At 41.4% G+C, this 24,931-nt stretch overlaps 1 protein-coding gene across 4 annotated transcripts in view; it reads right to left on the bottom strand.

Moving 5' to 3' along the window:
• GLCCI1 (glucocorticoid induced 1) overlaps positions 1-23,706 on the bottom strand; it is a 57,840-nt gene extending 34,134 nt beyond the window's left edge. For all 4 annotated transcript variants that reach the window (XM_075492877.1, XM_075492878.1, XM_075492880.1 and 1 more), the window contains exons 1-2: positions 22,737-23,706; positions 2,982-3,133 (exon numbers count right to left, since the gene is read on the bottom strand). In XM_075492877.1, coding sequence (XP_075348992.1) covers positions 2,982-3,133; positions 22,737-23,202 — 618 coding nt within the window. In that variant the 5' untranslated portion in view covers positions 23,203-23,706. The remainder of the gene's footprint in view (positions 1-2,981; positions 3,134-22,736) is intronic.
• Between the last annotated feature and the right edge of the window lie 1,225 nt (positions 23,707-24,931).

The following is a 24,931-nucleotide window of genomic DNA, read 5'->3' as shown; positions in this document are numbered from 1 at the left end:
GGACAGAAAGTACCCTTGAAAGAGAAATAACTTTTCCACCTACAATATAAGTTATACTGACAGTATTGTTCATGAGTTTAGAAGTAAAACAAGAGAGAATTTATTCTCCAATGAAACATGCTCATACAAAAAAATTGGTTTATTGATTTTCATTATCTTGTTTTTATCTATTTTGTTACCATCTTCCACTCTGCTAAACTACCTAGTGTTACTATTTTTAGCTACTGTAAACTATATAAACTCCCATGAGCTAAACTGTTACTTAGCCAACAAACATGAAGTACTGGAAGTACTTGTGCTGGTACTTGGGCAAAGAGCAAGGTTTTAATTTAATTTAACTTAATTTGCCATGTATGCATCCTATCAACGACTTGGAACTCATCCGTAGTTCTTGAAATTAGATATACTTCAAACTACATAAAGCTCAAACAACAAACCACCCCACACAACCAAAACATAACTCAACTCACTATTTTGTGATCATCTACAAGCCCCCCTAGTGAACATTTTATTTTAAAAAAGCTGGAACTCGCTATGCCAATCACTACGCGTATTACATTTTACATATGCATATAGTCCCGAGTAGTCAAGACACATGTTTCTCAACTCAACTTAAACACTGCTAAACGCTTGATTTTTGCATAATTTGAATAAAAAGACAGCTAATATAATTCCTGGTTAGAAAACATCCACACAAATCCAAACCGTGAAGCTTCCCTGCCCTTATCCCTTTGAAATAATTCTTCACCTTGTAATGTCAACAGTACCGCCTTTCCTCTCTGTTACATCTGATCATGCTGAAAAGGTAAAACTACTTTTTTTTTTTTTCCTCCCTCCCTGGTCTTTGTTTCTGAATGAGGCAAAGGGTGGCAGCCAACAGGTCAAATAACCTAAACACTTACTTGAGCTCACTAGGAAAGCAATTTTACTGCCAAATGCTTGGAGCTCAAATATTTATAGAACAAGTTTGTTTCTCTTTTCTGTAACTAGTGACAAGGTTTGTTTGTGAATGTTTAAATATTCTAAATTCTCTATTCATAAGGGTATTTGCAAAGTTTGGTATGGATATATGTTTTATGAGAGAGGGGTTAAGAAATACACTAACTACAAAGCATGCTACCAAAAATCTCCTGAATGGAAATTATGGTTTCAAAACAGAAAGACTTTCAAGGCACAGTATTGTGAAAGGAAGGCACCTTGGAAGTGCACCAGGAAGTGCTACCTTTCAAGGCACCAGGATTAAGAGCTTTTTAGGTAGATCTTTCATGACAGTAAAGATGACTGCTTGTTCTTCTTTTTTGCTAAAACTGGCTGGCTGGTTTCAAAATGAATGAGTAGGACATGAAGACAGCACTTTCTTAAAGGGTCCCACCACAGTTTCTAAAAGTTTCCTCGAACAATTTTAATAATCAGATTCCCAAATTCATTAAATAGGATTTCTGGATCATACAGACAGATCTTTTTTCTTGTCTAAGCATTCTATGCCTATCCTTCCCCCATCAGAGGACTCCCTGCATTGGTTACAGTAGATTTTAGAGATATGGAAAATTATTTCTACATTCTAACTTGTCCTGAGAAATTCAGTATGACACAAAAGACTAAAACCCAGAATCAATTAAAGAGCTGCTGCGTTTGCTCTAAGCAATGGTGGCAGAATGGGCGACAAGTATGTTGCAAGTCAGTGGAAACTAACCAAAACCTATACACATACAAGTGAAGTTATGACAGAAAAATCCTTGATGTTTTAAAGGTATCATATGCATTGTGACAACATAAGCTTCCATTAAAAGCAATTCTTAACGGCACAAGAGAGTTATAAGCAAAAGGTAGGATGACAGAAGTATCATTTTTCTTGGCAGGACACCCATGATAACAATGGGCCAGAATCATGGCACAAGAGAGAGAAAATTGATTTAACAACCATCCCTACGTGGCCTGTAGCTTGAAAATATAACCAAAGATAGATAGTTTTTTCTAGTTTCTAATTTAGTTTAGAACACGAACTCAGATGACTTACTCCATATCCTAATAACACTACTGAAAAACCAAGAATGCAACTCCTTTGCTAATAATTTGGGTTATATTTTGTAGCTGTTTGATAATGATCAACTTTGTGGGCAACAAGCTCCAGCATGAGGAGGAATCAAGCAAGAAACAATGTTCAGCTTTCTAGCCAAAGAGCACTGGAGCACTATGAATGCCACAGCAGCCTACCTGCCAAAGGTTCCTGCTAAGGATAGAGCCCTGAGGAGGATCCAAGGGTATCACAAGGGTATCAGGCCATAAATAATCTCAGTAACCTTCCCTTCATAGCTGGTGGTAAGGCTCTCATTCTGATGTCTGGCTTCAAGAGACAACTCTTCCACAGAGCATTTTTGTTTGTCTTTCTTGCTACTAAGCAGCAGAGGGAACATCTCAAGACCACATTACATGCTCACTCCCAGCTTCCTCTTCTTTATTTCCTCTCTAGTGACGAACTCATCAATTCTTATTAACAGTAACCTCTCTCCTTCTCCTCCCCCACACGCACACAAATACGCTTTTTGAGACCCACAGATTTATCGCCACGATTTAGTAAAATCTTTAGTTTGTCAGCCACTACTATTATGGAATCTCTTTAAATAACACTGAGCACAATTTTGCATATAGCAGCTTCCAAATAAACCAGATACAAGGCTGAGATTGAAATCTGCTTATTTAGCCTCAATAGATCTGCCCACATACAAAAAATTATTTTTAACAACTGTTTTCTAAAAGCATAAAAATATTATCTGTCACATACCATGTTACCGAATTGACAGTGATTAAAAACCACTACTGTACCCTATTTTTAGGGATTTATATTTATAGTAAAATTAAGTGAACCCACACTTCTTCAGAATTAAGTCGAGCTAAGATTCCAGATCAGGTGATCAAAGTATTATCAGGAAGACATCCATTATACGAAACATCTCTGTTGTCTTTGTTTTACAGCTTTTTACCTGAGTAGATTTATCTTTCATACATGAAGGGTAGTGTACGTGGGGATCACGCGGCCACTGTCCTGTGAGGTAAGGTCCTGTTATTGTGTCCAAAGAAGAAGTTCGCCTTATGGTACCAGAAGTTCTGATTTGCTGGGGTTTTGGCCTGTCCACTGTAGAAAACCAGAACAAAATCAACAAAAAAGTCAGGCTAAATTTGATATTAAATGTTAAAAGCTAGCTATGACACAATGGCAAGAACGCATCAGAAACCTTTGTCTAAATGCCAAGCTGAAAAGAATGCCATCACATCAAAGCAAATAACATCAGACAAAGGAGGAAAAAATACAAAAGGGAAAACTTAACAGTTACAAAAAACAACAACGCTTAAAGTGTTCATATGTGCAAAGAACCAGGCTACTTATGCGGTATGTTTTCATCAACAAAAAACATCAAGCAAATTTAAACACAGTGATGACACAACTCAGGAAAGCCAGACATATAGAAACAGAAAATATAATATAGTACCAGTATTGGGTTACTACTTCTTTTAAAAAAAATCAGCTTGCTTAGCTTTCTAAATAGTAAAGCACAAATCGTGACAAAAATTATGATTCTTAAGAAGATGCATATCCGATTTCTTGCTCTCATGTACATCATTCCATATTGTTTACAAGATCCCAACGCAGGCCTTAGCAAGCTGGAAACGGTGTGACTGTGTATTTCCCTCTGACACAGCTCAGGTCAAGGCAGCTACCATGTTTGTCTTCACTCGTCACAGCGCCTGCAATCTTTGACTCCTCCCTGTACTTCTCTCCCCATACACCTAGATCATGGAACACTTTTTCCTGCATTTCCTTTGGAAAGCAGACAGTAGGGTGATTCATGAGATTGTTCTTTCCCACATCAGAGTTTTACAGCATGCTCTCTGGATCATCTCGCTTTGTCCTTTAGGCAAAATTACTTCACATACTCGTCTTCTAGACTTTACATAAGCCAACCTAAGCCCTACATTACAGCTACTGTCTATCTCGCTCACCCCTACTAAAAGGAGTTTGCAGGTGAGATTACTTTCAAGTTAGTCACATGCTATGCACTGATCCGACCCACCAAAACCCTCCTCACTGCTCAGAACTTGAGAGCAGACCTGCTAGCCCACTTCTGAGACCAAACGTGGTCACTGACCTCCACATGCATTTTCTCTTTGTGTATCATCTAGAATTGCTGGATCTCAAAAGGCAGACGCCATCATCAGTGTTTGATATAGCATTCCGCACAATGATTAAGGTACAGCTTGCACTAATACAGCATGCTTGTAGTATGATATACGAACGTGATAATGTTAAAACAGACCATTTTAGAGAAATGTAGAGCTGCTGAAACATTTCATTAACAACAAATTTTAGGTGAAGAGTTCTAAATAATGCTGTGAATTGGAAGCATGATAGTATATCATACTGCCTTTGTATAATACAATTGTTTTAATTGCAATGTTATCTATAAACCAAATCCCTACAATTTCAAACAGATCTATCCTCATAGGATTCCAATTGTGACAAATTTGCATTTTAAGAAAGATTTTTGAACTTTTAAAACTACAAAAGCCTGAAATCCAAAATAAAGGTGACAAATTCTAAACATGAAACCAGTATTTACATTTGCACTGAAACACAAAAGTACCTAAAGGGTGCATACCTACAAAGCCTTCTTCCAACCTTCACTGCCATGCTATGGCACTACACTACTTTCCCAGGTAGCCTGAGTTTTGAAAATTCCTCCAAAAGCTCTGTTCATTAGAAATACATTACATGCGAAAAATCCATCAAGAATTTGTTAAATACATGAGTAGTTAAGTATGTTCTAAAAAAAAAAAAAAAAAAACAAAACAAAAAAAACCCACCAAACTTTTAAAACAAGTTAGAGACCGTGCAGACACAAACTGGCAAGACAATGTCTGAAGATGGGGAAATAAGGACTAGGCAAAGTTTACCTTTGCAAACTTTACATTTAAAAACTTGCTGGGAAAAAAAAAAAAACCCAAAACACAAACACAAGAAAACACAAGTCCAAAACACACAAATAAAATATATACAACCAGAGAATGATCTAAGATCTGTGTCTTGTTCTACACCCAGGGGAAAGGCAACAGCAATCCTGGCATTAATAACTCACATAATTGCATTATAATGGCAACAGACACAAACACCACCAGAAGTTACTACATTTATATTTTTCCATGGTAATCTTGGAAGCGGACTGCAGGACACTGTCAAACCCTGAAGCCAGGAGAAGGAAAGTTCAAGACACAGTCTCCCAAGTCCCTACTACTCTACACTATTTTTTGAATCACAGGAAACAAACCAAGGACACCACTTCTCAACTGCATAAACCAATCCAAGTTAGCACTAACGTAACACCAACCCTATTCTATTGCTGTCTGCACTCCTTCCATCTACTTTGAGATGGCATGCGCGGACGTATGAACCCACCTAGTAAGGTGATTCACCAAGTTAAACATAAAGAAAACTAAAACCTACCTGAAAAAAAGTCATAAACACAGAGTTTTCCCCATTACAGGCAGGCAGGCATAATATAAGGGGCAGAAACAACCACAGGAGAGCCAGGAACAACAACATGGCTGCAGCTGCACGAGGTCCGTTCAATAACAGTTTGGGCTCTCACCCTCTTATGATACGTATACTTAGACCATAAAAAAATAAAGGAGAAGGGATCTGTAAGCATGAAATTTGAAGGAACTTCTACAAATTAGCGTTTGACAAACTGTCTTGTACAGTAATGAACTTAAAGATGACTGGATGCCATGGAGAGCAAAGTTGAACTGTACCACAACAGTGGTTGCTCAGATCAGCTTAAATTGTTTTCTAAATATTAAAACTGCTCTCAGGATTTATTTCTTAACTTTGTTTTTCTCACCTCATTATAAGTCTGGCTTCTTGCTACTCTAGGAGCTGCTACAGAACTTTCACTTCTCCCCACATTTTCATTACCAATGGGATTTTGATGCTCCTGTCATGCATGTCCTTCTCCAATCCCAATCACTTTGTCCGGATGGAAACCTCATGCTTCAGTTTTCTCACAGAAGCAAAAATAAAAAGTGCAGCAAGTGCCATCCGATAGCTGAAGCAGTTCAACAGCTCCTGAAGTTAGCCAACAGACTTTGGCATTCAGAAAAGCTTCATCAATATTCAGAAATTTCTAAAATTACAGAATGATTTTACCCAAGTTTCAGACTATACCACATCTGACAGTATTTGAGTGCATGAGTGGATCTTACTGCAGCAGTCAGTCAGAACAATTCTGTTCTCTTTCTCAGTGACGTGTGACGTATCTCACAAGGAGCTCAGCTCTACCTCCAGGGCAAGTAAACTTTGGAACATAGTACTTAAGAAGCATAATGTTACCTGAAAAAGTTAACTAGAAATTACAAAAGCAAGGTGTATGCTCAAAGGAAAGCAAAATATCTCATGTGTTCTTTAAAATATGACACAAGTTTTAATGGTATGTGTTTAGGGGATATTGCTACACATTTCTAGTTATAAATGATTTCACATAAAATGGCACAAAGGTCCACCTGAATACTACAGCTGGTGAAATTCGGCGTGATCCTACCTCCCAGCAGGAATCAACTAAAATAAGCTGCATGAAATCACTAAATTATGGTTCTGCATGCTGCACTGAGAGCCCAAAGAATTCTAGTTATACCACCTAGACTGACTGAAAAAAGGTTTCCATTTCTCTGCCAGCAAAATGTAATTTAGTAAGAGACTAACACATGACAGCTCTTTTGAAAAGGACATAGGGCTCAAATAAAACCATCTGCTACAGCTCTAAAATGAAGAGATCACCTTCTCATCCAACATAGAGGCACATAATCTCAAAACCATGTTCACAGTCCATTTTAGCTTAAATAACGCTTTCTGCCATGCGTGCAATAAAGAAAATCACCTGCAGCAGAAGAGCAAGACTGACAGCTAGCATTGGTACCATTATAAAAACTGCTTCAGCTAAATCCACCAGAGTTCATCTGTCAGCATCTTTTCTTCCCAATTCTCTCTTTCAGCGGTTAGCAGATGCAGTTCAAATTTGGCCAAAACTTTTCCACTCACATCCTCGCATGGATATATCCAGCTTAAAAAGACTAAAATTATCCTAAGAACTTCTCAGATGACACAGATTCCTCTCAAGTTGAGTGGAAAACATGAAATAAAAATAAAATTCATTCTTCCTTAAAACTAGGAGTATTAATATTGTCATCTCATTATCGATATCAGCTAACTGTGACACTATCCTGCCAAAAGGCTAGACAACATTCTTGCAGTAATATCTTTTTTCTTGAAAGTTCATCTATAACTTAAACTATTTACCCAAGACAGCCAAGTCATGACACCATGAAATATCAGTACTAAATTCCACAATAAAGTTTCACGACATGTTGTTTCTCTTCAGTTCAGCTGCTAACATTCTGCAGAACCTTCTGGTTCACTTTCAGAGCTACTAGTGAAATGAGTCCCAAGCTTAGGTCTCATCCGTTCCTAAAGAATTTCAGCTATTACCTAGGAAATGAATACTAACTTCAAAAGAATTTTCTCCAAAAATACTAAAGACTCTTGGAAGGACTCACTTTGATAGCTATCCTAGTCTGCTTAAAACTCTTTTCAAGAGCCCCGAAGTCAGAGTTCAAGTAGTCTGGCTCAAAGGAGATGCAGAGACTAAATATCACATTATGAAGAAGTATTGGATATTTCTAGGACATTCCTACTAGAGATGACAACAGATTTACAACAATCTACAAAACCAATGATTTAAAAGTGCCTGTGTGAATGCCTCTTAAATAATGAAGTACGTGGGAACGCAGCATGGGAAATCATACGCTAGAAATGGAAACCTGAATATTAAGGAATGGTGGCCCACAGTGACTACTAAGAATGATGGCCCAACACTTAGGTCACGGCTACCACAGCAGCGGCTGCTGCTGACTGCCCCACACACGTCTAGTCGAAGTCCTCTCTTCTATTACATCTTCTACAAGCAAGAAAAGAGATACCTCTGCTCTTGCTTGCTTCGGACAATGATTCCTTGAGTACTAGAAAAGTAGACTTTCAGATACAAGAGGAGGAACATTCTCTGAAGAGTCTGGTCAAGGGCTTTTTTGCCTTTTCATTTGTTTTTTTAAGCAAGTATATAGTGATACTGTACTGATTCCTGAATGTATATTTGATTGGTCTTTCCTGGTCCGATGATGTAGGTAGATGGAAAAAACAGTGCATGTTTATTTGCAGAATTTGTCTGTATGACATTACAAGGAAAAAGATTGAATAATGGGGATTTAGGGGCCACTCAAAAAAATATTTCAATCTTCATTCTCAAGAAAGCTTTTCTCTTGTAACTGGAGCCAGAATCTCTCAAGAAAAGGATTAACAAGGGATTTGGGGTCCCTTGAAGTTTTACTCCACAGGGTAGGTCTATTGGCTCAAAAGACATTTCCCAGTTGCCAGTGACTGACGAACTTGTTTGTGACCCAGTCTGCAAATTGGCTGAATGACTGCATTAACAGTTCAGAGCGGTGCAGAAAAACAAAGAGCATACTGTTTGCCACGTACTGTTCATACAAAATAATAAAAAATAGGATTTTAAATAGCAACTTAAAAAAACATAACACCCTAATACGTAATTGAACAGAAGAAATATGAAGTTATTGCAGTCTTCCTTCTATAGCTTAAAACAAAGCAAAATACCAGCTTTTTCAAACATTTAAAATGCAGTACAGTGTTTTGCTACCAAAAGGCTATTTCTAAGAGGACATAACAAGAGATAGTAATTTTAAGTTACCTTCTGATACATCTCTAAAAATACTGTACATTCAGCTCCATAAAACATCTGTCTTCATTACATGCACCACATTGGTTTTGATTCAGTTGTATCAACTTCAGAAATTATTTCCAAGTTTTATTTTTAGAAACTGAGACACAGGATGACTAAAAATGAAGGGGGGTGACATTCTGAAGTAGCTACTCTGAACAAAATGACATAATCCACGCTAATTTCTTCTCATTATCCATAACATTGAACCGACCAAAATGAAAACACAACAGAACAGCACCATAATCTAACCAAGGCTCCACCAACCGAACTGAACAAACAGAAAGCAGTTCACTTCATGAGATCAGAGATCTTTTCAGAGATCTAGGTCCATGAATGATGTGCTTTCTACATCCAAGATTCTTCAGGGGAGGAAGAAAGGGGGGGGGGGTGAGGGGGGAAGAGGGGAACCAGTCTTCCACAGAGGCCATTTTACAGTTTGGTAGTCAGGACAAATTCGGTTTTGTACCCAACAAGGCTATGAGAATTCAAACTGAACTGCATGAAACAGCAAGTCTATCAATACAAGAGGTAGCCTGTACTGGGAAAACAAAACAAAACCAAAACAGTTTGCTCTTTCAAAGGAAAATTGTAGACAAAGACCCACAGTAAGGGTTTTGGGAATAAGCCATATTGAGTTATCTTTTATAGCCATGATTAAGCCACCTAGAAAGGGAAGAGGTCTTCTGATTAGTCAATGAATCCAACAGGTAAATCGAAGCATTTCCTTCCATCAAGGGGTTTTTTATGCATGACTCTTCAAGGACGTACAGCTCTACTCACCTAACTGCATAGGAAGGCAGAGTGCTCAGAGCTAGGCTATACATACCCGGAGGCAGAGGGACAGATGGATGAATCTGCAGGCATACAAATTTCATTGGACCTATACTTGACTCTCAAAATCTTGGTTGCCTATGCATGTATGTTGAAACACGGTCTCTGCCTCATGTCCCTATTCCACCCAACTACAGGTCAAGTAAAATGTGACTACGCATATCTTTCAGAAGTCAGATTTTGTTCACAGCAAAAATCCCGTTTAAAATCAACATTATCCTTAGAGATTAAGCATAGAAAGAACGCTCTAATCTCAGTAAGAGAAGTAAACAAACTATAAGGAAGAAAGTTTCAGCCCTCTAAATCTAAGTTATTCTTCTAACAAAGATTACTGTTGGCATGTATAGGACCTGTATACAAAAGACTAAGCATTTAATATCACAAAAGCCTGCTTTGTTCAACAGATGTAACCTACACATTCACACTCGAACCAGGTAGGTAAAACACTAACTTCAAACCTTTCAGATTTTTATGTATTTCACATTTTTAGACAATATTTTTCTTTGTCAGGTTATCACTTCAAACTTAAACACTATGCAAATACATAAACTTTGTATCATTTAATAAAGTATCTCAAAAATGTTCCTACTTTAAAAAGTTAAAACAAAATTGATTGGAGCTCAGCAGCTAAGCACTTGGGAAAAAGAGCACATAAAAACACACAACTAACCATTAACTGTTGTGCACTTCTGCAGGTACAGAGAATTTTCTTCATTTTAGTTCATTAATTTAGATCTGTTCAATGATAAATTTATCCAATATTGAGAAATTAACTGGGAACCAAAAAGAGCGCTAAAACTGGTTTTTTTCTTCCAGTGTATTAATAATTAAAATCTTGAAGGAAATTATAAACATGTGCAATTAATTCAGTAACTAAAGATAATGCCACCTTTGTTGAATAAACTTCATGACTCTGAAGGGATTTTTTTGTTGTTGTTGTAATGACAGTACTTACAATTTAACAAAATGTTGTAGAAAAGTGAGGGGTTTGTACACCTTTAGTCTAATTCCACTTTCCATCAAAATGCAGCTGGACATAATTGTGAATAAAAAAACCCTTAAAAAATCAGAAGGCATGATCACCGTTTTCACAATCAAAACATATGAAGAACTGTAATCAATGCACGGTAGGCTATACAACGCCACCGTAATGATCACCAATGATTAGAGATAGAAAGCATTCTCCTAGCTAGAGCTGATGATACTATTCTCCTAGCTAGAGCTAATTATACTAAACAAGAATAATATTTTTTCTGAAAAAAATACTGAAAAATAGAAACATAAAACCAGATTAAAACTGATTGCTTAAATCAGGCTGCCCAACTTTGCTGATTAAATGAATTATCTTTACATTATCAGTTAAGTCATAGAAACAAAGGACCAGAAACAGCTTCCTAAATCAGGAGCCCAGTTCTCAACTATCACTGACAAAACACATATAATCACTTAAAAACAGATTACAAGCTCAGTCTTAGAGCACCTGGGTATTTTGCCCCCACGATTCCAACTGGAAAAATATTCCAGGACAGGTTTTTTTTTTCCTAATGGTTTCAGGCCTTCTTATATTTTTCCACATAAATATTTACATTGTCAAACCAATCCACCCATTCATGTCCTAGCACTAACTTACGGTTCTTCCTTCCCACCTCTCCATCCCCTTCCCCACTCACCTGGATTCAGAGAAACCAATTGTATTTTTATTCAGAGTAGATTTTTGTTATCATTGCATGGTTAAACTCCTAACCTAGTAGTCCTTCTTTGAGTCTACTCCAGTTTGATTTTACCTTTCTCAATTGCGGAGCACCAAAACTGTGTGCCGTATCCCACACAATGTCTCAGCAGGCCCCTGCGCAGCAGGTTGCTCATTTCTGCAAGACCTGACCTGTGCCCAGTACTGGCACTTCATGTTGGCAGTTTAGATATCCCACCATCACCCAACTCCACTCTCCAGCATTTTCAAATTACATGTTCCCACTTAGAGGAAAAGATATTCTGCTCAAGTACAACCTGACATACATAAACCTCCAATTTTTACTTTTAAATCTCACTTTCAGAAATTATTATTTCAATTCCCAAGGTCCTTCAACTCTTGTTGCATAATCTTCCTGCGTACTCATTAAACCTCTCAAAATTCATCAACGGTTTCATCACCCTAATTTTAAAATTTGCCTAAGCAGATAAGATCTACTTCCCATCTAGAAAATCAGTTCTCTGATCAAAACCACCAGGTTAGCATAACACAATTTAGAAAGCTCATTTTGCACTTTAACATTTCTCGCTTCTTTCTACCATCCCTTAGAATTTCTTCTGAAGTTTCATCTAGAGCTGAAGTTAGACCAACAGATCTCTACATTTTAGAACTGGACTCAAAATTTTTCACATTTTAAAAACATCAGCATAGTCTCCGATATACTCGGGTCTATTCTCAAATGGTGTCACCTCCTATCCAGAAGATTGCCTTAGAAAGTTGAAGGTAAGTGTGAACTTCTGAGTGGGCTTCTCTAGAATCCTGCAATGGAGATCACTGAATTGACTTTATTCAAATCTGCAATCTGTATTTATCATAGTCTTGGTAATTCCTAATTCCAAATTACTCTCTCCCTTAAAATTTCATTTTTTTGTATCTTCCCAGGTTAAAAATCACTGTCCTTATTGAAAGTTGATTACTTATACTTCATCCTGGTGAGCACAAAGCATTTAATAAATATCTGTGCTATTTCCTCTGAGATTTTTGCTACTATTCCTTGGAGTTGATTTTGAAACTATTCACTCCAGCAAATCTCTCTCAGATAATCCTTAATCTCTTTTTCTTGATACTGAACAGCTGCAACTACTTTTTCCTTATTTTTCTATTTACGTGTTTCTATTGTCTGTCTTAAAGCATGCAAAGTCCAAGTCTGTTTGGGTTTTAACAATCCTCAGCCAAGATTCACTTTTTGATTGATAATGTGACATTCTTTTCTCAGTTCTCCTGCTGTTTCTTGCAGGCTCTCTGCTTATTCCTAGCGGCCTTTTTGAGATAAGTGTCCATGCAATCAGATCACATCCTTGAGTTCTTCTGATGTCTGAAAGATTCCAATAGTGTTAACATTTTTCATTAAAACAGATTCTCTCCATATTCAAGTCAGAGCAACCCTGTTTAGCCAAATTTTCAAACTATTTCCTTCTGAAATCTGAAACTTTACTCCAAATTTATGAATTTTAGAACGTACCTCTATGTAGGCTTTTTTGTTTTGCTGTATATGCATGTAAATTTGCATGATTAAAAGAGGCCTAGCTGTAGACAACATCTAACTTTTACTGTATATAGAGTGCCAGCACACCCATTTCTTCTGCTTCTCCCAGATTTTGAGTTGTCAGATTTGGTAATTCCTATCTTCAATGCGGCCAAACTGAGTTTCTACTATAATTCTTGCAATCTGAAGATCTCCCTGCATCCTCCAACTTTGTATTAAAGGCTACACACACCGCTATATAAAATAATGGGACTCCAATAATCTCAATAGGCTAGTTCCTTCTTTGGAAGAAATTAAGGTAGATGTATACAACAGTTTCACAAAATTAATATTTTAAACAATATATGGACTGCACACTTCAACACACAACGTGGTTTGAAAGCATGAGTGTCTCTGTTTCTACAGTAATGCCCAAAGGTTATCTGGATCTTCAGTGTGGACAACTTCCTAAATTGCGTATGTGTCTCTGGTCATTGCCTTGTATGGACGTTTCTCAAATACACATTACTTTTGAACATGTATGAGTTAATTACATTTCTGCCCGTGAGAAATCTCTACCAGATTAGGACTTTTTCTTGTCCCCCTTGAAAAGAACATCAAGTACTTCAAATGTATTTTATGGTTTCTTTCTGGGGGAAGAAAACACTGCAAAGATGATTATTCAGGGCAGGGTATCAGGTACAACAAAGGAGCCACTGAAGGTGAAATACCAGAGAAGTCAGAGTATGAGGGAAAGGATGTGTAAGGGTATTCCACTATCAATTGCCACAATTAAGTAAACACAGCTATCGGTTACGAATGAAAATTTGAAGACCTTAACTGAAATTTACTTCTGTGAAGACAGCTCCTCCTTCAACCTGGCAGCTTCCCAGCTACTGTGTAAACCTAAGTCTTATTCTGCATTCTTCAGCAGTTAGCTGATATTTTTAGAGTCACACTGTTCAAAGTCTGTTCTGGGACACTCAGCATAAATCGAGGTTTAATTTTTAGTGAGCAAGTCAATTCTCCATTACTTTGAATAACAGAAAGTTAAGACACCATGTATAACAGAAAGATCTTGAATTATATATGACATACTGGATACAGAGGTATAACACCTAACTGCACAGAGTCAACAATGCAAAGCCACTTGGGTTTTGCAATGTACTTTCCAGCACTCCAGACTCCAGTAAGACTGATTAGCCGACACGTGGCACTGAATTTAAGCTGACTCCATGTGCGAGAACTGCACTCACCAAACCCTTCCAGAGCACAGATCGCACCACACTGATACCTGCTATAATCACCAGCATCTTCTAGTCCTACTGGCCTAATGGGCTCTGCCGTGATGTGCCGAAGGAGCAGTAGTGAGACCATCTTAAATACCTACAGAGACCCACAGGTCTTGTAGAGCTGCTCACTGGCTCCTCCACGCTCTATGTCAGTGGCCTGAGTTCTGTGAACACAGTGCAGAATTTCCAAGGTTTATCCAGCAACATTTCTGATCCAGCATGGGTACAGCACTTCATCCAATGAAAGCAACTGTACCATTATCCTTGGAAGCCACAGTTTCACAAGCCTAGGCATTTGTATCTGCACTTCGCTAATCTGCTGCCAAATAGCCAATGGCTGACTGCACGTCATACTTCGAGTGGGCTTCGTATTTATGGGCTAATTTCTGCAGACTAGGATTAATAGAATTAGCTAGTGATCGAGTATTGAATAACCAGAATTTGTTTTCTGGTAAGAACACATTATTTCCAAGCCACAGTTTGGTTTCCAAATGCTGACAGATGTCAACAAATCATTACAGGTTTGATTTTTTTAGTATTGCAGCCTAAGCACCTATATTAAAATGTTTAGGTTTTTCTAACCATGAAGCCTTTTTAAAAATGTAGATATACAGGTAATCCAGCTAGCCAACCTTCACAAACTATTTGTAACAGAACTCCAGAATAGACACTGTACACCAAAACACTAGAGATTAAAAGGGACACGACAAAAATACCCATTTTGCCATACATTTAATCAGTTCACAACCATGTGGTTACTGTTACAGAAAACATTTCCAAAAGACAGATTTATACTTACTAAAACAATATTAAAATTCATATAGCTACAGAAATTAGTTTCAAGTCTGTAGGATGAACGCCAGCGATCTTGCAATGACCAGTCAAACCAGTTAGATATGAGTGTTAATTCCTGAAATTCAGAAGTATGTCTACAACTCATCTTCTTGCTTAATGCCTGGTGGTGAGAGCGTAGGAAAGGAGGATGAAGCTAACCTTGTTCAAACAGGTGACTTGCACTTTTCAAGGAATAGGACACTTAAATTATTATTCCAGTTTAGACCATCTCAAGGCAGAGTGAGAAGAAAATATTCTACAGTGGATCTTAGGTTATTCAAAAACCATGACGGAACTGCTATTGTACTGTTCTTACTCACCACTCTTATGAGCAAAATAAGAGACACATTCTTCCTAAAGAGGAAACAAAATGTGCAGTTTGGGCAAAAGTAGTTTCAGGTTGTGCAAAACAAGTGGCATATAAAAACCAGTGCTGTTAATCACTCATTTGTATTTGATTCAGAGAATAATATCCATGGCAAACAGCTACTCCTCAATTTAACACTAGCAGCAGTGAAAGTTAAATCCTTATAAACACCAATGTCTGTGTCATCATTTATTGTTAGGGCACATGCAACACTAAATAAGAAGGTCTAACCAATACGGTATCTTGCATTAAGGCTTCAAAACCCAAGCTCATAACATTTTATGACCTACTAGGAAGTATATGCTGTCTCCAAAGCAGTAATATCTAATATGGAAAGCTAATGAAGAGATCTGCTACTATGAAAAATGAAAACTTCAAAACCATCTTCCATTGACCCAACACCAAGTCATTAGGTTAATCCCTATTTACAAATTGTTTGTGCAGAAGACAGTTATTGCTTGAGTGTAGACACCCACACCTCTGAGGTTTTTTTTCCGCCCCCATCAGAGAAAGCTAATCTGTTTTTAACAGGGTGACAGTTAATAGTTTGGTAGGATACAGCAGCAGCAGCTAATAAGAAGTGGTGCAGATACCAAAAGAGCAGGGAAGGTGCAGAAGAGAAATGAAGAGGACCAGGGCAGAGGCATTATTACAAGGCCAGAGACAGCAGGCTGAGGGCACTCCCCAGCACGGCCCCCACTTGACCTGGCTGGGTTTCCTTCCCCAAGATAAGCTTCTAGTAGCTACATGCCCTCTTCTGTCTTACTAGCAGCAGAAGACGTAGTCTGAGCAGAGTCATCACCAGACAGTCCAAGAGGACCCTGTAAGGGAACAGTGCTGGTCCTAAGTCCATACTCACACAGCTGGGAGAGCAGGAAAGGGTTCCCAAGAGAGCATGTATTTTAGTTTCACCCATGGGTGAGTGTTTCCATGGATGAGATCCTAGCTTCGGAAAAATAAGAGTTGGAGAGACTGACTCGCCATTCAAAAGGATTGATATTACACACTGTATCATGATACTCTGTGTGGTATCCATACTGCAGAAGTTTTCAGACTGTGATCCCTTTCAGTACCCGTCAGCTATTTTCAAGCTTTAGGATTTAATTTCTGATTCAAAAATAGTCATAATACAAATTAGTGGTGGTGAACTTCAGAGTCAAATCAGGAGGGGAAAAATGAAAGCATAACTGAAGAACAATCTAATTTTTGGGAAGAGGTAAATACACACTCAGAATGTAAGAATTAGATTACTAAGTATAAACACTCATTTTCCTTCACTCTAATCTCCGATTCTCTTCATTTTGCAATTGCCCACACCTTAAAAATGGTGACATGAAGGAAAAGGGGATAATCTCAGACTGACAAGTTGCTGTGGATGTATCCCTTCCAATGATGAGATGTAAATATTATTTTACTTGCCTGAAAATGCCTTAAGCCATTGTTTAGGTACCACAGGTTTACATGGGAGGCAGCGTTGAAAGAGAGAAAACTCAATGCATTTAAATATTAACATTAAAGCAAGATGATCATTAACGCAGTTAACTATCTCAAGTCTTGAGCAAAATTTTCCAGTTATGTATGTTTACTACAGGGTCCTTTTTTTCATCAGTAAGTGATACATTTCAGAAAATGCTAGTCGATATTTAAACCCTACTATATTAACAATTTTTCTTGAACGTATGCATGGAGACCTAACCATTGTGTCAAGTGTTGGCAATGCTTTTCTCTACTGAAGACGTTGCCAACCGATTTAAACAGGAACTTTAATTTTTCACTGTGGAAAAAAAAAAAACTATTACCTTCTTCAGATGAAGATAATTACTTAACTGATGAAGCCCCATAAAAAAAGTATTTCAAATATTCACTTAAACTGAAACATTGAGGAGCATATACTTTATTTCCAATAGGTTTTACATTGTTACAACTATTGCTTTCAAGTCCCGGTTGAACTGAAATTTCAGAATTACTGCATCAGTTATCTTTTTTTTCATGATGATATCTAGAGTAGTAGCATAAACCCCATTTTAAAAATAACTAGCTTTCCGCTGTGAATTTTAGCAATATAGCAAAGCTCAACAACTCATTATGTGTCAGTCTATACTTGGCAAACTCTGATGTTTTTGTAAGATTCAGTCCCTCGATCTACCCTCCCTGCATTTTAAGATACATTTTAAGAACCTCCATTCACCCCACCAGCTTGGGAAAGAAAAGGACAAAAAACAGGAATCATAAATTTCAGAAAACAAATTTCAGTATTAGCCGCTGTTTTACTATGCATGGATGTTGGCAAGTAACTTCACTTTGGCCATATATAACACAGTAATACTTGCTTACATCCAAAGAACAAGAATTAAAGTTCAGTTAGTGATTTTAAAATAGATATATACATATACTTTATAAGTTACTTTTTCCGTAGGGTACGGGGGTGCTTTCTTAATAGCTAATGCCTTGCTACAATATCATTCACGTTCAACAGAGAAAATACTTTTCTATTTTTCTTTCCTGCAGTTGTTTTAATACCTGAAAGAAGCTCAATTAATTTGTCTTATGAAACATATTTATTAAGAACATCTAATATACTATTCTCATTTAAAGTGATATTAAAACATGTAACTAAAAAGCCTTTGAGTTCAAGACAACTGGTTCAAATTTAGCCAGTGTCTTTTATTTCACCATATTCTATTCCAATGAAAGCTATTTTGGGAAGAGAGAGGGACAAAGCTGGAGCAAAACTGTTTTGGCCATACAATTATGGGAATACTGCTATTATTCAGGCATCAGGAAATAGGAAGCGTCACAAAAATTACTTCCTTACCTACATTTGTTAGAAATAAAGGAAAGATCTTCTTGATCTCTGGTATAAGTGCTTATGATGCCAAAATATTGGATGGCCTGAATCCAGGATATTAAAATAGTTCTGCCTTTTGAAGTCCGAATTTTGGTTTTTTAAATACTGATATCCCTTACAAGTCTAGAGATCAGCAATATTGTCTGTCTTGCTCCACTCCTCACTCCACTAGCCTTTTATCTACTAGCATAACAACAGATATACATACTTATTACTCAGAACTGGGTTATGCAGTTGGTTTGTATATTTTTTAATTCCTTTCTCTTACTAATGTTGGCAACGCTTTAGGAGTTATTTTGGGAAGTAAAAGATATTGGGAACCCTTAACAGCCAAATTGATTACAGTATTTTTCAGATGTCCTTAAACCTAACCTTTGCCTCCAAAATTTCATATGGAAAAAAGTTTGTACTATAAACTATGTAAGTGAAAGTTAGAAAAATATGAAGCGTAATTTACAGTGCCACCAGAGTTAACACTAAACAAATCAAAGCATTTGATGAAAGCAATATTGAGCTTGAATCAGACAGAAGTCATTTACACCCTCCTTGTATACAAAACATCACATACCATGTGAAAAAAAAAACTAAACAGGAAACCCACTCTCATATTTATACAAGCTACTTTACATAACAACAGAAACTACTGATTTTATCCAGGTAAGGCAAGAAAGAAAAAAATTTGGTTTTTTTCTGTAAAACATAAGGGTTCACAAGCAAGTAATACATTTTGTTCTACCTGTCCAAGGGGGTTGGTTTTGGATTATTATTGGAATGTCCTTCGTCATAAACCACACAGCTTCACATTCTGTTGGCGTTACATTTATGCCATCAGAGATGTATCAGATATATTCCCCTCTAAGAAAACCACGTGTTGTTACATTCAACCAGACACTTTTTACATAGCCTGTATTCATGTTTTGGAGAGTTGGCAATAAAAGCTATCTACTAGTAAGGAATAAACATCTTTTAAAAAAAAAGAAGAAAGGAGGAGACTCACACATTGCAGGTTTATCCTAGGATATCAGAAGTTTTTTCCCCTCTTTTTTAGCACCTTGAAATTAGTTTATAGTGTTCAGGATTTCTCATACATTCAGTATCAATACTAATGAAATACAAATACTGGCATCAATGGTTTCCTAACAACTACAAATCCCCAAATTTACCTAAAGAAAATATCATCAGATTCTTAAAGTTTCAGTTCTAAACACACAAGGTTTTGCTGCAGAACAAAAACATTTACAGCATCCTAGAAAGAAGGGGGAGAAAAGATGATGATAGGAGAAAAACCAGAGCATGCTGCTTTCATTCATGTAGTAGTGATGTCAACGCCTGCAATGGTAGTTGCTCTGACCTGTAGAGGCTCAAAGCTGGAGTGTTTTCACAGAAATCTCCTTTATAAAAAGAACCTCTGGCAAATCACTAAAATATCCACAAAATAGCTTAGTAGCATAGCCAATTCAAGGAATCTATACTGGAAAAGGCTAAAAGGAGGTGGAGAAGGGGCAGGTGTCTTAAGAAGAGAAAAACATCTCTCCATCAGAATCATAAGCAGCCTCCAGCATGAGCATATTCGTGAAACAATCCAAGTCAGACTGCAGAGCCAAAGACAAACAGATCTCCTGCTCTGGTGAGGAAAACAACAGGATTATACCTAGAGCCTAAGCTCACGGTTTATAGCAGTGGGAAATGGTTTTGAAAAACTAACACAAAAACTTAATCAAGTCGCTTCCCCAAGACTTGCATACTGATAACAACTATAAATAGCTGGAGTAGCACATTGTTTAACAAGCCGCAGCAAGATGGTCCATGTTTGAAAACAGAACATTTTTTTTTTTCCCCGAAGTCCTCCATTATTACTGCAGCAGTCCTCCGGTTCAGCAATCAATTTTCTATATACTATCACCATACAGACTACAAACATCGTTTTTAGTATCCATACATCATGACTAAAGTGCTGAGAACAAGCAGGGAAACAAAGACAAAATCCTGCCCCATGGCATGCAACTATATTCCCAATTGTGTAAAAACAGCTCTAGGTTTTGGGGGGTTTTCTTGGTAACCTCTTTTCATTTGCAAGACTGAAGAAATAGGGTATCTTATTACCCTCGCCTGCTAGAAAATGGTGCCTGTATTTCGGTAAAATAAAGCTGTTGACGTGTGCAATTGTGGTCATTATTAGGGCGATCACGTTGTTTTCATTCATTCATTCAGGATTTGCTAGAGGATGTCAGCTTCTGCAGCAGCAGCTGGCTTGACCTGGAGGAGGGGGAACAAATTCCTCGCAGCGCATACAGATTACAGGGTGCATTTCTTGACGGACCATTTATGATTTTATACATTGCACTTATTAAACCGAATCAAGCCATGTATGCCGCTAACGCGGTTCACCGTGAGGCAAGCTCAAACAAGTTTAATGATGGAAAAGTCATTCAGTGCTAATTTATAGTCTGATTTATTAAGGCTAAAATAGCCCACAGATGAAGACAACTGAAACCACTTTCTAAAATTAAAGTTTCCCCTCCAACAAAAAATTCGTACATAATAATGAAATACTTCACAGCTTTGCAGTATTTTTCCTTGCTTGCAGGTAACTGCCCACACTCCTCCCTCTTCAATACACCTTAAGCGTAGACCTTTATACACTGCACCACTACAATGTTTTCCTCCGGGTTTCCATAATTAAATAATTTACAGTATTCATCATCAGCACCATCACTATTCATATGCACCGATTTTTTTTGTTTTGCCTAGTTTCCCATTAGCATTTTCCAAAGGTTAAAGAAGGAGGAAAAAATGAAATCTACATTTAGTATTTCATACAGTGGGAAGAATATGATCTTTAAAATTTTAAATAGAGCTTGAATGAAGCAAAACCACTAAAGCCCAGTTCCATTTTCAAGCATGCAAAAACTTCTGCATAAATAGATGATCTTTTTGAGAAATAAGTTATGAAGTATCTCTGTTCAGATTATAATACAACAAATTTGGTCATCTGCATAAGCACAAATACTGTATAATTAACTCCATGCGTAACTGTAGTGACATTTTGCTCATTTGCAAAACGCTGCCCGTGTCCTAGGACCGTTCTGATGACAGAGATTTGCCGAAGTTACAAATACTACAGATTGTAAGATTTTACTACACATTAAAACTGACAAGGGGGGGGTGGGGAGAAGGTAACAGATTCCACTGTTACACACAATTTGCCACAGAAATGAAACGCAGTAAGACTTAAGGAAGGGACAGAACAAGCGAGGGGTATTGAACCACATCAAATGTTCCCAGAAAGAGATGTGTGATACCCGATAGCTACAGCAGGATAACATAAAAAGTGCATTTAGTCTGATTCATTCAACTGCTAAAGTGATGGGGGAAGGGGGGAGGTAAGATGGCTACTGCCACTTTAACACCTTCAATAATTTAACAGACAACCTGACGCAGGTTAAGTTGGACTTGCTGGGAATCTATTTTACATTTTAAAATTTACAGGCGTATTTTGGCTACATTGGTTTTTTGGGTTGGTTTTTTTTTTTTTTTTTTACAGTCTGAAGGACTCAGTATTAAATATCACAAGGAGGCAGACTGTGTTATTTGTTTTTAAGCATCTCAATATGGGAATTTCCTTTCTGTTTTGGAGTCTTTGCTTGAAAACATTACATATTTCAACCTAAGATGTTATAAAAATGCAAGCCTTTAAGAAACCGAGCTCTGCAGAAAGGAAAAGCGTTTGAGGCTTGGTTTTAACACACACAAGAACTGGGTTGTGACACCCCAGATATAAATCTAACCCACTAACAACCCGTATTAAATAACTACACCTGTAAACAGGGAAGCGGGTTAATTTTAGACTCGTCCCTCTATTGCACACATCCACTCCCAGAGCCCGTTCGCAAGGGCAGGAGGGAGCCGGAGCGCTGCCGTCGGAGCCCCTGGCTGCTCCCCTCCGCAGAGGGGCCGGGGAGCCGCCGGCAGCCCCCGGAGGGCGCGGGGCTCGTCCCCGCTCCGCTCCGCTCCGCCGGGGAGGCACTTCCTCCCGAGGCCAGCGCTGGCAGGCGGCGCGGGGGGAGGACGGGAGTGTTTTTCCCAGGCTGGCTCTCCACCTCGCCCGAGGAGGAGGAGGAGGAAGATGACATTTAAGGGCTCGCACCCCCTCAGGGGGAGGTGGCGGGGCGAGCTGCCTTCCCCCGCTCGGTCGCTGTCCTGGCAGGGCAAACCCGGGCATGGCACCTGCCCCGCTCCCGGGGAGCGGGGGGGAGTTTAGGGTTCTCCCTCACCTCCCCCCGCCCGCTCTCCGAGACTCCGGCGGGGCTGCTCCCGCCGGGCCGGGCCGGGCCGGCAGCCCTCCGGGCTCCCACCCCCGCTGGCCCGGGGCGAGGGCAGGGCGCACCCCCCCACCGGGGAGCTGGGGAGGGGGGAACCGGGGTGCCTGGAGGCTGGGCGGCCCCGGCCCGGGCAGCACCCCCGGGGGCAGGGAAGCAGGACGCCGGCTTTGTCCCGGTGCTTTACCTCTGTACACCGGGGAGCTGGGGCTCCGTCTCTCAGGTGAGCTGCTCCTCCTGCTGCTGCTGCCGCCGCCGCCGCTCTCCGGCGAGCGCCGCTGCCTGCCCTTCACCCTGCCCGGCTCCGCCGCGCCGCCTCCCGCCGCCAACGGCGGCGTCGCGCTGGGCGGCGGCGGGCTGCCTCCGCCGCGACCCCCGCCGCCGCCCCCCGGCCCGGTATTGCTGCCCACCGAGGCGGAGGGGGACCGGGTCGGGCTGTGCTGGTTGCCCCGCAGGAGCTGGTACGGGACGGTCGCTCGGATGGGCTGGAGCAGCCGGCTGGTCCCCGCCGCGCCTCCCACGGCGCCGTTACCGGGGCCCCCGGCCGTGCCGCCGCCGGCAGTGGGGGACCCGGCGGCGCCGCGCCTCATCCTCTGCGGCGGGGGCTGGTGGTGGGACGGGGGGGTCTGCGAGGAGCTGGACGAGGAAGACATGGCGGGGATGCGCAGGACCCGGCAGGTCACTCGCTCCGGCGGCTGCGGGGGGCCCGAGCTCGGCCCCCGGCGCCCCGCATGCACCGGCCGCGGGGGGAGGGGGGGGGTGGGGGGGGGGAAGGAGGGAGGGGGCGGGGCAGGACGGGACAAGCGCTTCACGGCCCGAGGGAGTCTCCGCGCCGCCTGCCCAGCTGCCCCCGGCGCTTCCTATCGGCGACGGCGGCTGCTCCCACGCCAGGCTCTGGCCATCGCTGCCCGCCCCAGCGTCGTGGGCACCGGGGGCGCTGCCGAGCCCCGCGGCCGCTCACATCGTACAGCGCTGCCGGCTCAGGGCGGTCGGCGGCGGAGCGCGACGAGGGCGCACGCAGCCGGAGGGGGTAGGATGGGGAGGGGGGGAGGCGCTCGCAGCCAGCTCCTGCTCCTGCCCCCGCCAGCGCCCGGGAGCCGCGGCCAGCACCATCCGCTCCCCGCGCCGCCCTGCCTCCGAATGGCAACGCGCAGCCCCGACGCCCGGCCGCGACGGGCAGGGGCGGCAGGCACGCGCGCCTATTGGGCGCCGCCGCCGCGCCAGCTCGGGTTCCATTGCCCAGCGGCGCCGTCGCTCTCGGTTCTCAACCAATGAGAGCCGGCGCCTCCCGGCGGGGGGCGGGGCGGGGCTGCGGGGCGGGCCCGCCGGCGGGGGAGGCGGGCTGAGGGAAGTGGGATGTGGCAGCCGCGGGAGGGGCGGGGAGGCGGCCCGGGGCGCGCGGCGTGCTGCCCGCGGGGGCGGCGCGGGCCTTCGGGGCGGCGCGGGCGGGCGCGGCTGCCCGCGGGCACGCGGCCCGGGCGCTCTCGGTCTGCGGCCGCCCTGCGGAGGCGGCGGCCCGGCGCCGGCGGAGAGGAGCCGTCCCGCGGCCCGGTCGTTGGGCTTCGGAGCCGGCGGAGGCGGCCTGGCCGGCCCGGCCCGGCCCGGCCCGGGGCCGCCGTGCTCATCGAGCTTTTCCCTCGGGGCAACGGGCGATTTCTCCCCGCAAAGCTGCCTCCGCCCGGGCCGCCCAGCGCGGGGGCGGGCAAGCGGCCGGTAAAGATGGCCTCCTCCGCTGCTTCCCTGCCGCCCGCCGGCAGGGCCGGGCGCGGGGGGTGCCCGGCCGGGGGGGCCTCCAGGAGACGCTGCGGTGGGATGCCCGAGCCCGCGGGGCGGTGTGAATTGGGAGTGCTGGGCTGCCTTGGCAATCGGTGGAAAGGGAGGACAGCAGCCCCCGGGGGCCGGGTCAGGGGGGTACCACGGCGCGCTCTTGAGTTTAAGGGTGACTTCACAAGATGCTGAGTTAATGCGAACTCTTTAGTTCGTATGTAGTTCGTACTCGGAGCAGGTGCTCTGAACCACTACCCCAAATCCCAGCAGACTCTCCACCTCTAACCCACTTCCTCCGCTCCCATGCAAGGAAGGCTCAGAAACAGAGCCAAAATTACCTGCCACGAAGTTCATTCACAGCTATCCTATGTGACTGTCAAGCCTTCACAATAATTTTCTGTTTGCTAAAAGATCAAGATGTTCTTCAAATTCTAATTAAGTGTAGTTTCATCATTTCATAGAAGTGTATATGGAAGTTATATGATTTTTTTCCTAATGCACGTCCAAAAACACTTCAGAGAATGTCAAGAGGAAAATAAAAAGTTTTACAGTGATACTAAGAAAAGTGCTTTTGTTCTAGGAGAAAGAGCTCCCACTAGATGAATTGATAACACA

This window comes from Mycteria americana, chromosome 2 (genome assembly GCF_035582795.1).
Source record: "Mycteria americana isolate JAX WOST 10 ecotype Jacksonville Zoo and Gardens chromosome 2, USCA_MyAme_1.0, whole genome shotgun sequence".
In the NCBI taxonomy this organism is placed as follows: Eukaryota; Metazoa; Chordata; class Aves; order Ciconiiformes; family Ciconiidae; genus Mycteria; species Mycteria americana.
This window is presented reverse-complemented; position numbering and strand designations above follow the sequence as displayed.